We start from the raw sequence: 15,045 nt of genomic DNA, 5'->3' as shown, positions 1-15,045 counted from the left end.
GCCTCACCAAGCTCTCGATGGCCGCCGCGACCTGACCGCTGCGGCCTAGCCGCTAGTGCGCTATTGCTCTAAGCTTCGAAGAATTTATTCAGCTGGTATGCTAGTGAAGCATATGCCACGGCCTTGGATTTACGTATAGGCAGTATAGGCCATGGCCTATGGGCGGCAGCGTCCACGGATGGTGGCAGAGTTGGTACATAGGAGCGGCGAAATAAAAGGTCATAAAAACATAATAAAGAACATAAATCAGGCCCTGACGGAGAGTTGAAGAGCCGTCAACACTCACTGGTAATATACTCTAGGGCGTCCCAAGGTACGTGCCCGAGCTCGCAGAACATCTGCATATTAAGCATGGCACACTCTCGGTCGCTGTCGTTGAACTCGTAAGTGATGTTCCAGCCGAGAGGCCCAAACTTCTTCCGTTCTTGTATGACCGCGTGGAATATACAGATGCCGAATAGCATAGTACGCCAGTCTTGTTCTAGCACTGTAATCATTCGATTAATTAAACCACTTGAGAAGTCAGCAGTCATCACTCATCACTGAATGAAACCACTAGAAATCACTAGACACTAACTACTGTGGCTCTGACGACCTCAGACGACCTCTGTGGCTCAGTGGTGAGCGCGTTGGTAGCTCAAGCCGGGGGTCGCGGGTTCGAATCTCGCCGACGGAACAAAAAGTTTTCAATGTTCCCGGGTCTGGATGTGTATTAAATATGTGTATGTGTATGATATAATAAAAATCTTAAATATATGTAAGTATAGTATAAAAGTATTAAATATATTTCCGTTGTCTGGTACCTGTAAGTTGTAACACAAGTCCTTTAGGTACTTAGCACAGGGCCAGACTGACGTGGTGTGAAGCGTCCATAGATATTATTATATTTTTATTATTAGCTCGAAAGTTCGAAAAATCTTTGCGGAAAATGAACCCATGAATGGGTTCCTTTTTTTCGGTTTCGGTTTTACTATTATTATAGTTAATTGAGCTATCAAGGAAGTCAGAAATTATAAAGATGTGCATTAAGTAAAATGTAATAATTAGTCCATAACAACCAGATTTTGATGTTATGGGAGAATATAATGAAGTAAAACAATGTAAAGAATATATATTATGTAGGTACCGTGGTTTTCATAAAAGTCCTCGTCCATTTCTATGAGAGCCCTCTTCACATTAGCCTTCAGTCCTTTGGGCGGCTCGTTGGTCACCTTGACTGAGTTCTGTAGGACGGACACTGGGAACTTTGGTGTAGGCATAGAGCTGAGGAACAGTCTAAACTCCGGGTTAGGTGGGGCATCTTCATTGCCCAGAGCCGCCACAAGCACTTCCAAGCTTAACATCCAAGATGCCGCTAGGTGACAGTTCTAAAAATTGCAATGTTTCATATTTTAAGTACCTACTTATGAGGTCCTGCAGTCTTTCTAGCGAATATGACTCGCACTCGTCGCATCACGCGACGAAACATGACATTGTATGAACAACGACGATTGACGCAGCTACTTATCGTATATTATATTAGGGAGATTTGGTAAGTATATTGTGTCAGGGGAATAAAAAAAGGTATAATATGACACTAAACGTATGGCTCTTTATACTACCTGCAAGAAAACCCAATCCCCTTTAGGTTTGGCATTGTTGATCATCTTCTCAGCCACTGGTCCCTGTCCTTGACCTAACGATATGGACCTCAATCGGTCCCTCATACCCATCTCCGTGGCGAATTTTTGGAATGCTCCGAAGGGATCCGAACCTGTGCTTAGAACAAACACAAGTGGTATGGTAGATCTCGTATCAGCGTATCTGAAATATCAAATAGGCATGATGACTATTTTTTTTCTTATTGGTAATTGAAAGACCCTTAAAAATAGAAACATCGCTGAAAGAATGACTCTGATAGCTAAAAAAAATCACTAAGATAGGTATGACAATTATTCAAACATCTCATTAAATAGACCTGCCCGAAAATCTCCATACAAAGTGCTACGAAAGTATGACGTCACTCTTTCGTAGTTTGTACGCATCAGGAGAGAACTCTGTTCGATAGGTATATTAAATGTTGCGTTTATGAAAGTGGTTTCATAACAAAAGTTGCTATTGCATAAGTTATCGAATGGTATACAAATATTAAGAAATTTAATTGAAAAAAAATTCGACTTGAATATCCAACTTTGAAGGCGCGTAACAAAAACAATAACTACTTGAAATGCTATCAAGCTGAAATTTTGGGAACACTTATTTTTTACCGTGATTTCTTTATTTTATTAACAAAATTTGCTAATCTTTGACCTTGTCATCATCCCTATTAGATAAAATAAAAAATAAGGCCACAAAAATTATAATTAAGAGGATACACCAGGGCCTAGAGAAATGAAAAAAAGTACGTGTAATATCTATAGCTGTCTCCCTTACCTCAAGCCTATACCGCAGAACGCGATAGAGACAACTGCAGAAAATCAACGACGTTGTCCACTGATTCCTTCTCCAAAACTTAACCGATTTAAGTACTTTTTTCATTAAAGATTAAAGAAAGGCTTGAGCTGTGTTCCTATGTTTTATTTTTTTTGTAAAATCTAGCCAAATCTGTTTTCTGGATGTTTGAATACAGCGGAAAATCTGGCCATTTTTTTCGGTTTTTGAACGTTCATATCTTATTTCATAATTTAATTACGAAAAAAAGGAAAACATAGGGACATTGTATTAGTGGCCGTAGATATTGAGGAAAAAAATTATAACTCTACTAGCATAATCCAGGGAGGAAACAGAGGACAACGTTTGTATGGAAAAAAGGACGGTGTGGACTCCTCTTAAGTAGCTAAGTATCATACCTACTAAGTATGGAAACACTGGATTATATTAGAACACCTGTTGCATACTTCAGCAAGCAATGATATACGTAGTACATATCGCTTATTAGTCTGTGGCAATGATAGGGTTATTAGTATTACAAATTTTCCGTGATTTAGGGAAAAATAAAATTAGGTAGTATTAAAAAAAAAGGCACAACCACAAAAGTAACTGGGCATTAAAAACAAGGAAATACTTACAAAATGTTATGATTTTTAATCATATATCATACAATTATAGGGATGTGCGGGAATTTTAAGAGTAGCGCATGTAAAATATATAATACTAGCACAGAATAGCTGCTAATAGTACAAGTACAGAAGCCTCTCTGTTTTGATTTTACAAATGCCGGCTTTTTTTATGCCTATATTATATTTATTATAGTTCTATTTTGCACGTAATATAATAATAGTTCTATCTAGCACATCATGTAATAAGTAATTACTAATTAGTAAATTACATATAAAGGGTACAAGTTTTGGATCAGGTGACACCAATTCGCATTTCGCAGCATCTTTATTGCACTCGTCCCTGTATATAATTTCAGATAACAGAACATAATACATATGGGGGAGGGCAAATTTATAAATTGGCAACTCCTACTCTGACAGCTGCTGTCAAACGTCAAAAGTCAGCTGTCAAAACACAACATCGAAAACAGCGTGAACACTGTACAATACACAATGTTCACGAGAAATCAATAGATTTGTCGTGGATCTGTCTACAAACTACCACCACCAAAACAAAGTCCGTCAGTGTTTGGCGAGAGGAAGCGAAGGTAAGGTGGTTTCCCAAACTACCTTGAACAAAATATAGCCATGGCCAGTGTGGAGAGCGAAGGTTTCTGTGAGGCGAGCGAGGATGTCTATGTCAATTATGCTTACAAAAAAATCACTTTAAGCAATGGATATGAAATGCCAGCAATCGGATGTAAGTATTCTGAACTTGCCTATAAGTTAAATAACAATAACTTACGATTGATAGCATGTATCTAATTTAACATACCGTACTTTGACTAGTCTTTTCTATATCAATTTATATTTATAATACTAATTAGTAAATAGTAATAAAATATAGTTTTATATTATAATACAAACTTTTTCTATTTATTTTAGTTGGCACATATCGTATACGAGAGTCTGAAATATTACATGGAACCCTGGATGCAGCATTAGGAGCAGGTTATCGCATGTTTGGTAAGTCAACCATAATATTATTTATTTTTATTTTGTAAATTCGCATCAATATCTTATTCACAACTCTCATATTTCAAAATAGATACAGCGGCAGTGTATGGCAATGAGCAGTTTCTGGGAGATTCCCTCCGTCATCTTTTGCCTAAATACGGCCTAACCCGTCAAGATGTCTTTATTACAACAAAATTATGTGAGTATTTCTTTTTTGTAAACTGGGAGCATTTGCATGAAATGTAACATTATAGATTTGACTTTGAGCATTTTATTACAATACTACCTCCGTGACTGACGAGCATTCACATGTATTTTAACATTATAGATTTGACTTTGAAGCAATTTAACTTCACTGTCACATAGCATTGATGTTACAAGTTGTATCAAGATATTACACATTGTATCATTGCTAGGTGTGCACCGTAATGCTTGGTTCTCCTCCCTCACTGATGTAATGTTTGACTCTGGAGCACCTTAATAGTATACTATAATATTTTGCATTTGTGATAAGGTGATAAACAGGGATTTGGTAAATTTTAGCTCCGTCCGATCATGGATATCATAACGTACAGAAAGCATTGGAAAAATCTCTTAATAATCTGGGAATGGAGTATGTGGACCTCTATTTGATCCATTTTCCTGGCACTGCTAAAATGAGTGCTGACAACCCTATGAACCAAAAATTGCGAAGTGAGACTTGGCATGCCATGGTCAATATGTACCGTCAAGGCAAGGCAAAGTGTATTGGAGTGTCCAATTTTACTGTGAAGCATTTGATTCAATTAACTGATCACAGCAGCATTGTGCCAATGGTCAATCAGGTAAGTAATTTATCAACCAAAATTGTTTAAGGTTTTTCGATTTTATTTTTACATTCTAAACAATTTTTATGTATTGTAGGTTGAGTGGCATCCATACTATTATCAACCAGAGCTTCACCAGTACTGCCAAGATAATGACATATGCCTCCAGGCATATTGCTCGCTTGGTGGGACATCTATGGGGAATATGGAACTGCTTGAGGAACCACTAGTGCGTAGCATTGCTACACGCTACAACGTAACCCCCGCTCAAGTAGCTCTGCTGTGGGCTTTGCAGCAGGATGTTGCTGTTATACCAAAGTCTGTCAATCCCGAGCATATCGGGTCCAATATACACATCAAAGTCAATTTGTCCCAAATGGATCTTTTGTTACTTGATAGTTTGAATAAAAACGTCAAGTACGCTTGGGACCCAAGCCTTGTGGCTTAAACTAATCTTGATACTTGATTGTCTTGTTTTTGTTTCATAAAACTTGAACTCAATTTTTGTTGAAATTTTAAATTCGAAACCTAAAAACTTTTTTATTTGGATGTAGGCATTTTAAAATGTCCATAATAAGATAATAATAAAATATTTATCAAATTGAAATTATTGAATATTGAGGTACTTGAGGGTTGAGGTACATAATATGACAAATAAGAATTTATTCTATTGAAAATGCTGTGACCCCAAGATTTAATTAAAATGGAAGACTATTTCTTCCTTGGTACTTGGTAGTATTAACTATTTATATTATTGAATGTATTAAATGTACAATAAATTATGTGCATATCAGTCTATGCTCAAATTGAGTTTTAAGGTTCACTTGAAAATGAATAATGATAACAATTGATGAAAAATATTTAAAAAATAAAATATAATTTTAAAAGAATCAAAACCATTTTATAAACAGTTTGGCCTGAATTATTATCAAAATATCATTAAACTGACATTTAAGGATTAAATGTCATGTCAACATGCAACATTAATTATGGATTAAATTTTAATCCATATCTTACACTATCCCAGGCTGGCGAAGGGGCGCTTAAAAAGTGATTAATTTGATATTAAGGGATTACAATAATTAGAAAATAATGCAATGCAAAGTGAAAATAAGTAATGCATTATAACATTTGAAGGGTCCACTGCAATAATGATGAACGTCAAAAAAAAAAATTAAAAAATTTACCATTAACGCCATTCGGTCACTTAAAATAATATCTTAAAAGTATTTACAAAATTAGCAACATCGCTTATAGTTCCGTGATAAATATGTTTTTTAGGGTTTTGTACCCAAAGGGTCAAAACGGGACCCTATTACTAAGACTTCAATGTCTGTCCGTCTGTCTGTCTGTGTGTCTCCAGGCTGTAACTCAAGAACCGCTAAAGCTATATTTTTGAAATTTTCACAGATTGTGTAGGTATATCTGTTGCCGTCATAACAACAAGTACTAAAAACAAAATAAAATAATATTTAACAGGGGCTCCCATACAACAATCGTGATTTTTTTGCTATTTTTTGCCCGATATCAATAACTGAAATACATAGGCACTTGAAATATTGACGAAATACTCAGTTATATTTGTACTTTAATAATCAATAATAAAATTTAAATAAATTAAATAATTAAGGGGGCTCCCATACAAAAAATAAACACAATTTTCAGCCTATTTTTGCTCGATTGAGGTACAGAACCCTTCGTTCGCGAGTTTAACTCGCACTTGGCCGATTTTTTAATATTATTTCGGCTACACGGCTAAAGTGCTCAATGTCACACGCGTTTCCTTTAAAATAATCTTTACCGTTACGTTTCGTTATATCGTTCTAAATTTAAAAACCCAATTATCGAACTAACAACTTAGGACACTCATCATTATTGCAGTGGACCCTTCATTTATTTGTTAGTAATTAGTTCATATATTAATTTATAATTTATTGTTACGTTTGTAAAATCTACATAATATTTTTTATATTATAATCCTTTTGTTCATATCAACTTTCAACATCTATAGTATAAAAATTCGGCCATTGACCTCTCTACTTATCTCTTTCTCTCTCTATCTCCTCCCTATAGATACAATTTCATGTGCGATTGAAAGAGACATTGTATACCAAATAAAGGTCAATGAACGAATTTCTACATGTTCGGTGACCGGGCTATATTACTATATAACTCATATTCATGAATGTTATGTCATCATGACAATGGATGTTAGCTTGTGAATAAAAATAAAATAACGGTAACTCTTTTATTTGCATTGAGCTTACTGGATCCTGTAGGTATCCATATTTTTTGTCCTCTGATTACAAAAAATATGGATAGTTCACAACTATAATTTTAAAATGCTGACGTAATCTTAGCTGTGCTAGTTGCTACGCCACTTTATGATTTGGTACGAGCCTTTATTATCCCTAACCAATATGTTATATCATAAAATATAATATGTTATATGACTATGTCGGTAAATGAGGGAAGTAACAAACATTTATAGTCTGTCAAGAAAGCGAAGAAATCAAAAATTGGCAACACCGTAGTGTCATCCCTTTCAAATCTATCTTAGAAAAAAGGGATGACACTACGATGTTGCCACTTTTTAATTTCTTCACTTTCTTGACAGACTGTAGAAAAAATATAAAATAATAATTGAATGAAAAATTGTAAAGCCTCCATAGTAAGTATAGAATTTATATGTATTATTGGGATTTGCGATGCCATTTATAATTTTCCAAATGTGTATGCACTGCGAAGGCAAAATATTGTTTTCCTAGATTTCATGGCTTGGCGGATCTTTTTGCGATTTTTTTGTATTTTTAACCGACTTCCAAAAAACGAGGAGGTTATATATTCGGCTGTGGATATATTGTTTTATTTTTTTTTGTATGTTCGACCACTACTCCGCCGTTTGTGAACCGATTTTCAACATTTTTGTTTTGTTATATTAGGTTGCACTCCAATTTGGTCCCATTTTCACAAAAGTGGTGATCTGATGATGGGATCCATGAGTAATCGAGGGAACTCCTCAAAATTTATATGGAAACATATGGTGATTTTGGTTTTATGAGAAGCATCCTAAGCATATACTACCAAAACGCAAGATTTCGCACCAAGGTATACTATGGTTCCGAAGATACTAAGAGAACTCCGGATTCCTTATAGATACAAGTTTGGGGGCTTAGGCGTTGTTTTAAGAACTGAAAGCATATGCTACTATGCAAATTATATTCATCATCATCATCTTCATCACTACCATGTCAGGGTCACCAATGTCACAACTCACATGGTTGTATATGGATACAATATAGCGAAAAAATACAATAGAGCGAAAAAATGGCTCACAACGCGTGCTCTTGTGTATTGCACACACACTTGGGCACTATAAAATTACTCCTGCGTAACTGGCCTGGTTTCGTTAAAACCAGAGTGCTCTTGTGTATTGTGCACACACTTGGGCACTATAAAATTACTCCTGCTTAACTGGCCTAGTTTCATTGAAACCAGAGTGCTCTTGCATATTGCGCACACGCTTGGGCACTATAACATAACTCCTGCGTAACAACCAGAGTGCTCTTGTGTATTGCGCACACACTTGGGCACTATAAAATAACTCATGCGTAACTGGCCTGATTTCATTGAAACCAGAGTGCTCTTGTGTATTGCGCACACACTTGTGCACTATAAAAGTTAAAAATAATAATTTCACTCTTTTTAGTTACCTACTAACCATCGCGTAAGAGATGGACTACAAAAGAAAGCCGACAAGCCCCGCGTAGCGGGGCTCCGTCGGCTTTCTTTTGTAGTAGTTTGTCAAATAAATTGGGGTAGGTTTGTAAGCATTTACCAAGATTAAGATAATATTAAGGGGTTGAAGTATTTTCTTACGCGATGGTTAGTAGGTAACTAAAAAGAGTGAAATTATTATTTTTAACAAAAAATTAAAACCGACTTCCAAGGTAAAAACAATAATAACATCCTTATAATATGAACTAAAAAGTATTAAATAATGTTTCCTATCTAATAGTGCCTTTTTCCGGATTCGGCTAAACCTCAACTATTTCTGTACTCAATCAACGTTAAAAATAATAATGAATTCTTCGTTCGTGAAGCGCCCGAGATTTTTGTCTTGAATGTAACCTACCTTAAAATTATTTTTTTAAATAAGACTTATATATCTACTTATCTTGAATGGTGCATAGTGCATAGTAATTATATTATTATAATGTTTTCTACAGGATTGCAAAACTATTTGAAAGCCTTTGTTAATAAATATTATTAAGTAAATAAAAATATAATTTATAAATTCATATAAAATATAAAGTGAATATTTTTCCTGTCTAACTACACATATTTAAAATCAATCGATATCCCGGGTTTCAGGGAAGAGCTGTGAGTAATGTTAAATAGCGCACGTAAAATAGGTTAATAGGCCACCAGTCTGAAGGTGCATAATATTATGTTGTATGATATAAAATATTATGGATGATGGTAGACCTATGCAATTTGGTAAAGTTATATCAAGCCCAACTGGTATACCGCGTGTAACAAAACAAAGTGATAATAGAGCAGCTATCCCAAACTCGCGGCCCGGGGCCGCATTCGGCTCGCCCTGCGGCCTGTCGTCGCGCCGCCGCGCAGTGGTCCGAAATCGCTAAATAGTTGGGATTTTGGTGTGGAAAAAAATACAATTCGATAGATTTTAAGAAGAGCAACAATAAATGCTTAATAAGTTTTTTACAAAAATGTATTTTTAAGGTGAAAAAAATATAATTAAGTACGAAAAAGTTGTATTCGAAAGAATCTATAAAATAGAATTTTTGCAAAAAATAAACTTATGGAGGATTTATTGTTACTCTTTTATAATTCTATCGACTGGTATTTTTTTCCACACCTAAGAAATTAACGTACAATTATTTCAAAATTTTGAATTTTTTTAGTGCAAAAGGCTGCACGTAAATTAGCGTAATTTTTTTGCTAAACCTTATAAAAGTACCACTAGAATTTCACTTGTTTAAAAAATTATTCAGTATGGCTCAGTAGGTTTTGAAAAAAAACGATTTGTAGATTCTTTACTTCTTTCCCGTACAGAATTTTCGTAATAATTTTTTTTTTCACCTTAAATACTTATATATTTTTGTAAAAAAAAATATTAAGGATTTATTGTTACTCTTTAAGAAATCTATCGAATGGTATTTTTTCCTTACCTAAAAAGTTAGTAAAATTACTTCAAAATGTTGAACCCCTCTACTGCAAAAGGCTGAAAGTAAATTAGCGCATATTTTTTCTAAACCTTACATACCACTAGAACTTTACTTATTTCAAAAATGAACCAGTATGTCCTAGTAGTTTTTGCAAAATATCTATTTATAGATTCTGTCCCAACAATATTTTCGTAATAATTTTTTCACCTTAAAAATACATTTTTGCAAAAAACTTAATGAGGATTTGTTGTTACTCTTCTTAAAATCTATCGAACAGTATTTTTTTCCACACCAAAATCCAAGTTTTTTACGAATGTCCACTATTTATCGATTTCGGACCACTGTGCGCGCTGCGCCGGGACGTTATTTGTGGGCCGCGTGATGTTAAGAGGATACACCAGGGGCTAGAGGAATGAAGAAAAAGTACGTGTAATATCTATAGCTGTCTCCCTTAGGTACCTCAAGCCTATACCACAGAACGCGATAGAGACAACTGCAGAAAACCAACGATTCGTTGTCCCCTGATTCCTTCTCCAAAACTTAACCGATTTAAGTACTTTTTCATTAAAGATTAAAGAAAGGCTTGAGCTGTTTCTATGTTTTATTTTTTTTGTATAATCTAGCCAAATCTGTTTTCTGGATGTTTGAACACAGCGGAAAATCTGGCCATTTTTTTGAGTTTTAGTACGTTCATATCTTATTTGATAATTAAATTATGAAAAAAAAGAAAACATAGGGACATTGTATTAGTGGCCGTAGATATTCAGGAAAAAAATTATAACTCTACTAGCATTATCCAGAGAGGAAATAGGGGACAACGTTTGTATGAAAAAAAGGTAGGTGTGGACTCCTCTTAAGAGCGTTTACGGCGTCCACGCTTAATTTGGCTTAAAACACTTTTCAAACTTGAAAAAATCATCAACCACCACTGAAGTAATAACTAATAAGTACAGTACTTACAATATGTCTGTGTCAAATAACTTATTTTTATAAAAATGTTGTATAATTATTTTTATAAGAAATTTCGCTGTCTACATACATAGTTATACTCCACTCGGGCTATCTTGTCGCTAGCGGTCATTGACTCCCTGTCAAAAACTAGTCATTTTCCATATAAAACCACGATTGGCAATATCTGACACTTCATTGTCAATCGCGGTTTATAAATTATATGGAAAATGACAAGTTTTTGACAAGGAGTCAACGACTGCTAGCGGCAAGATAGCCCGAGTGGAGTATAGTAGAGAAAAAAATACGATTTATAGAGTATAGTATTAATATTACATTAGATCTCGATACCTTAACGAGGTTTTCTTAAATTCCGTATTCAGTAGGCCTACTACGAATTACGAAACCGTTTTGAGACTAAAACAATCGGACGAGAATGCCGCGTCCTGCACTAACAACGTCATTTCACGTTTGTTTTCTTCTTGTACGATTGTTTGTAGTAGGGGAAGGTGCTAATTTTATAGTCACTCGAGCGTCATGGAGACCTAGTAGGTTTTGTACATTAGGTAAACCTGATAAAAAAATAATAAGAGCGTTTTTTTTTATTTTAGTGGTGGGTTCAGAAACTACAGCTGTTTTTAAAGTTTTGAAAAAGAAAATATATCCAGAAAATTGCTTATTCAGGTTAATTATAAATATATTCACCTAAAAAATACTAGATCATTTATTTTAGTGCAAAATAAAATATCTGTGAGGCTTAGTTAGGAAAATATGAAGCTTTATTTTTTTATATTTTAAAATGTCCCAAGTCCCTACAGGCTAACCTAACCTTTGAATCGTCAGTGCTTTATATGGAAGCTTCTTTGGGGTATACTAAACATCCTCTATCTTAATCTGACAGATTCGATGACATTTCAATATAAAAAAATAAAAAAATAACCCACCATGTGAGAAATCTGATTTCTATACCATGATAACTAAGCCTATACAAAAGCTTAATCTGACACGCTCGAGCTTGTCCCGAAATCCCCCTCTTCCCCTCCCCAACAGTCTCAAAACTGGGCTTGTACCATGAAACCGTTTTGAGACTCAAACAATCGGACGAGAATGCCGCGTCCTACTGTAACAAACGTGAAATGACGTTGTTAGAGCAGGACGCGGCATTCTCGTTCGATTGTTTGAATCTCAAAACGGTTTCATAGTAGGCCTACTGTTTCGTGGTACGGGCCCAGTTTCGAAGCTAAAATTTACGAAACCAGCGGCAAATCTAATAAGAAAAAAAAAATCCAATTGACAAGATCCCTAATTAAATAGTTATTTAAAAATATATTTCATTTAGGTATTTAACTATAAGTAATTTTAATTCAAATAATGAGGAATATCAAGGAACTAGACGTTCCGCGCAGGTTCACCCGCGTAAATTAGATATTTCACAGACAAATTAGTCCACAAACAATAGCCCATGATCCTTCACGTGGTCTACTTCTTATCTGTGCCAAATAACAGAAAAATTGCTCCAGCTCGTTTAGCACTAAAAAGGTCACCAATGGTCATATATCCTCGTTTTGAGGACACATCTTTTACCATCTTCCCTAGCATTGAGATACTTGGCGTCAACATATCCAGTTCCGATATCATCTAGAGCAGGGGTCACCAAATGGCGGACCGCGGTCCGCATCCGGACCGCCGACCCATTGTGTGCGGACCAAGCATGTTCGAAGATGATCTTTGTTCATCTTAGGACTTCAACATCTCCAGGATTTAATGTTAATAGGTATCTATAGCTTGCACCAATATTTCACTCCAAACTTCAGTGATATTCATTGTTATCTCATCTTCTGTCTGTCTTAAAACGCTCGCTTCGCTTTTTCGCTCGGGGTGAGCGAAACCAATTAGTGACCCCTGATCTAGAGGGTAATGCCAATGCCAAGTTAGCCTCGAAGAAGCTTGGTGTTCTTAACAGAGCGAGATAGTACCTACTTCAGTCCGTACCAATGCCTACAAACTTTACAAGGCGCAGGTTCGGCCTCATATGGAATATTGTCTCATCTCTGGGCAGGGGCGCCAAAATACCAATTGCTCCCTCCAACGAAGGGCCGCTCGAATTGTTGACTGCCATAGTGTTTCAAACAGCTTGGACCCCTTGGAATTACGTCGAAATTAAAAGAAATATTAATTCATCATAATTATCTACCTGTCACATTTTTAAAAACAATTCAAATATCTCTCCTTGCCTTTTTTTCGGCAAACTGATTAATTAAATCATTCATAGCTGATGATGACTTTCGTTTTTCTAAAGTTTTAATTTTTATAGATAAAAGTACGAGATAATATACTTAGTAGGGATGTCAACATGATCCAGTAGGGTACGCCCATGATAACAGGCGTTTCTGTCCCATAGAAGTTCTTAAAAAACGCACGCTTGAGTCTTTACTCGGGAAAAAAGAAATTGCTTTTTTTTACTTTTCTCATTTCTGAAATTTAAAAAATTTGGGATGGTTTTATTAATTTTTGCTTAGGCACCTTGGGGTCTCCGTAGGTCGTATAATTGATCCGGCTGATACGGCGGTAGCTACGCCCCTGTAGGCCTACTACGAAACCGTTTTGAGACTCAAATAATCGGAAGAGAATGCCACGTCCTGCTGTAACAACGTCATTTCACGTTTGTTAGAGAAGGACGCAACGTTCTAGTACGATTGTTTGAGTCTCAAAACCGTTTCGTGGTACTGGCCCTGGTTCGGAATCATACCACCTGCAACTTTTCGCCGTCGTCCCACGCGAAAAACAACACAACAAACAAACTCTTCCGCTGTATAATATTAAGTATAGATTATACGTAAAAAAATCCATACTAATATTATAAATGCGAAAGTGTGTTTGTCTGTCTATCTGTTACCTCTTCAGGCCCAAACCGCTGAACCGGTTTTGCTAAAATTTGGCATGGAGATACTTTGGGTCCCGGGAAAGGACATAGGATACTTTCTGTCCTGGAAAAATGTACGGTACAAGCGCGATAAACGAGTTTTGGCGCAACGGAGTTGCGGGCGTCTTCTAGTATTATAATAAAACTGTAGAAATGAAAATTCTGTACATAGATATTAAAAAAATAATAAGCGGGGGGTGTCAGTATATAGCTATAAAAGCCAAAACTGTAGTTAGTTTTTTAGGGTTCCGTACCCAAAGCCCCAAAGACTCTATTACTAAGACTTCGATGTATGTCCGTCCGTCCGTCCGTCTGTGTGTCTCCACTCAGGCTGTAACTCAAGAACGGCTTTAGCTAGACTTCTGAAACTTTACTTCATTAGTTTTTATTATTCGTAGGAATCGTAGGGTAGTTAATATAAGTAATATAGATTATAGATGCAATATGTCTTCACAACACCATGCAATGCCATGCATCATCATTCATCACGTTAAGTCCCTATATTTTCCGTGTTCGAAAATTTTTATTCCTTACTTCCTTCATTGCGAGATATACTACGATTTATCACACTACCAATTTGTTATTTTAATTATTACTTGGACGAATGTTGACTTCCAATAATATTTAATGATTAATGTTAATTTTGGACAAATAAGAGTTACTTTAAATTTTTACAATAATTATGTATATTTGCATGCTATTTTATAATATAGCTAAAAGTGTTAGACTATAAGAACATCATTACCACCTACTGTATTACACTTTTAGAGCAAATAAATAAATGAATTGAATGAATTGAATATAATGCTCGGCACAGATAGTGCGTAATGTTTTGGCTGTTAGGTCAGGCCGGTCCGGATATAGCCTAGTACTAGGAAATTTAGGGCCTAGGTCAGCTCCTGCGCTCTGACCTATCTCTCCTGGCGCATGTACAGGACCCAATCGATGATTTATGTCCGGGATGACCTAGAAACGCACCTATTGAGTGCACTCTTCACATCAGCATCGACGCTTATTACGTTTGGGATGTCGACGCCCTAAAAATTCGCTTTACAGTTGAAAATTGCAGATATTATATACCTACCTAAATCATAAAATCTTCTTAGCGATCTCTTGATTTTTTTAGCAAATTTTCAATG

General features: G+C 35.6%; 2 protein-coding genes across 2 annotated transcripts in view; one reads left to right on the top strand and one right to left on the bottom strand.

Annotated features, from left to right (window-relative positions):
* Nucleotides 1-15,045, bottom strand: part of LOC121739480 (dynein axonemal heavy chain 6) — a 69,864-nt gene that overhangs the window by 7,257 nt on the left and 47,562 nt on the right. The window contains exons 60-62 of the mRNA XM_042131966.1: nt 1,602-1,803; nt 1,127-1,367; nt 287-487 (exon numbers count right to left, since the gene is read on the bottom strand). Coding sequence (XP_041987900.1) covers nt 287-487; nt 1,127-1,367; nt 1,602-1,803 — 644 coding nt within the window. The remainder of the gene's footprint in view (nt 1-286; nt 488-1,126; nt 1,368-1,601; nt 1,804-15,045) is intronic.
* On the top strand, nt 3,499-5,707 carry LOC121739478 (uncharacterized oxidoreductase YtbE-like). The gene is made up of 5 exons (XM_042131964.1): nt 3,499-3,777; nt 3,963-4,043; nt 4,126-4,233; nt 4,578-4,858; nt 4,938-5,707. The coding sequence occupies exons 1-5, from the start codon at nt 3,666-3,668 to the stop codon at nt 5,286-5,288; spliced, it is 933 nt and encodes a 310-aa protein (XP_041987898.1). The 5' UTR covers nt 3,499-3,665; the 3' UTR covers nt 5,289-5,707.

Source organism: Aricia agestis, chromosome Z (genome assembly GCF_905147365.1).
Source record: "Aricia agestis chromosome Z, ilAriAges1.1, whole genome shotgun sequence".
In the NCBI taxonomy this organism is placed as follows: Eukaryota; Metazoa; Arthropoda; class Insecta; order Lepidoptera; family Lycaenidae; genus Aricia; species Aricia agestis.
This window is presented reverse-complemented; position numbering and strand designations above follow the sequence as displayed.

What these genes read in the sequence shown, in the direction of transcription:
- LOC121739478 (XM_042131964.1), top strand. Translation starts at nt 3,666, where the DNA reads ATGGCCAGTGTGGAGAGCGAAGGTTTCTGTGAGGCGAGCGAGGATGTC. An exon ending in TGAAATGCCAGCAATCGGAT is followed by an intron (nt 3,778 to 3,962) that starts GTAAGTATTCTG and finishes TATTTATTTTAG; the next exon opens with TTGGCACATATCGTATACGA. An exon ending in CTTTATTACAACAAAATTAT is followed by an intron (nt 4,234 to 4,577) that starts GTGAGTATTTCT and finishes GGTAAATTTTAG; the next exon opens with CTCCGTCCGATCATGGATAT.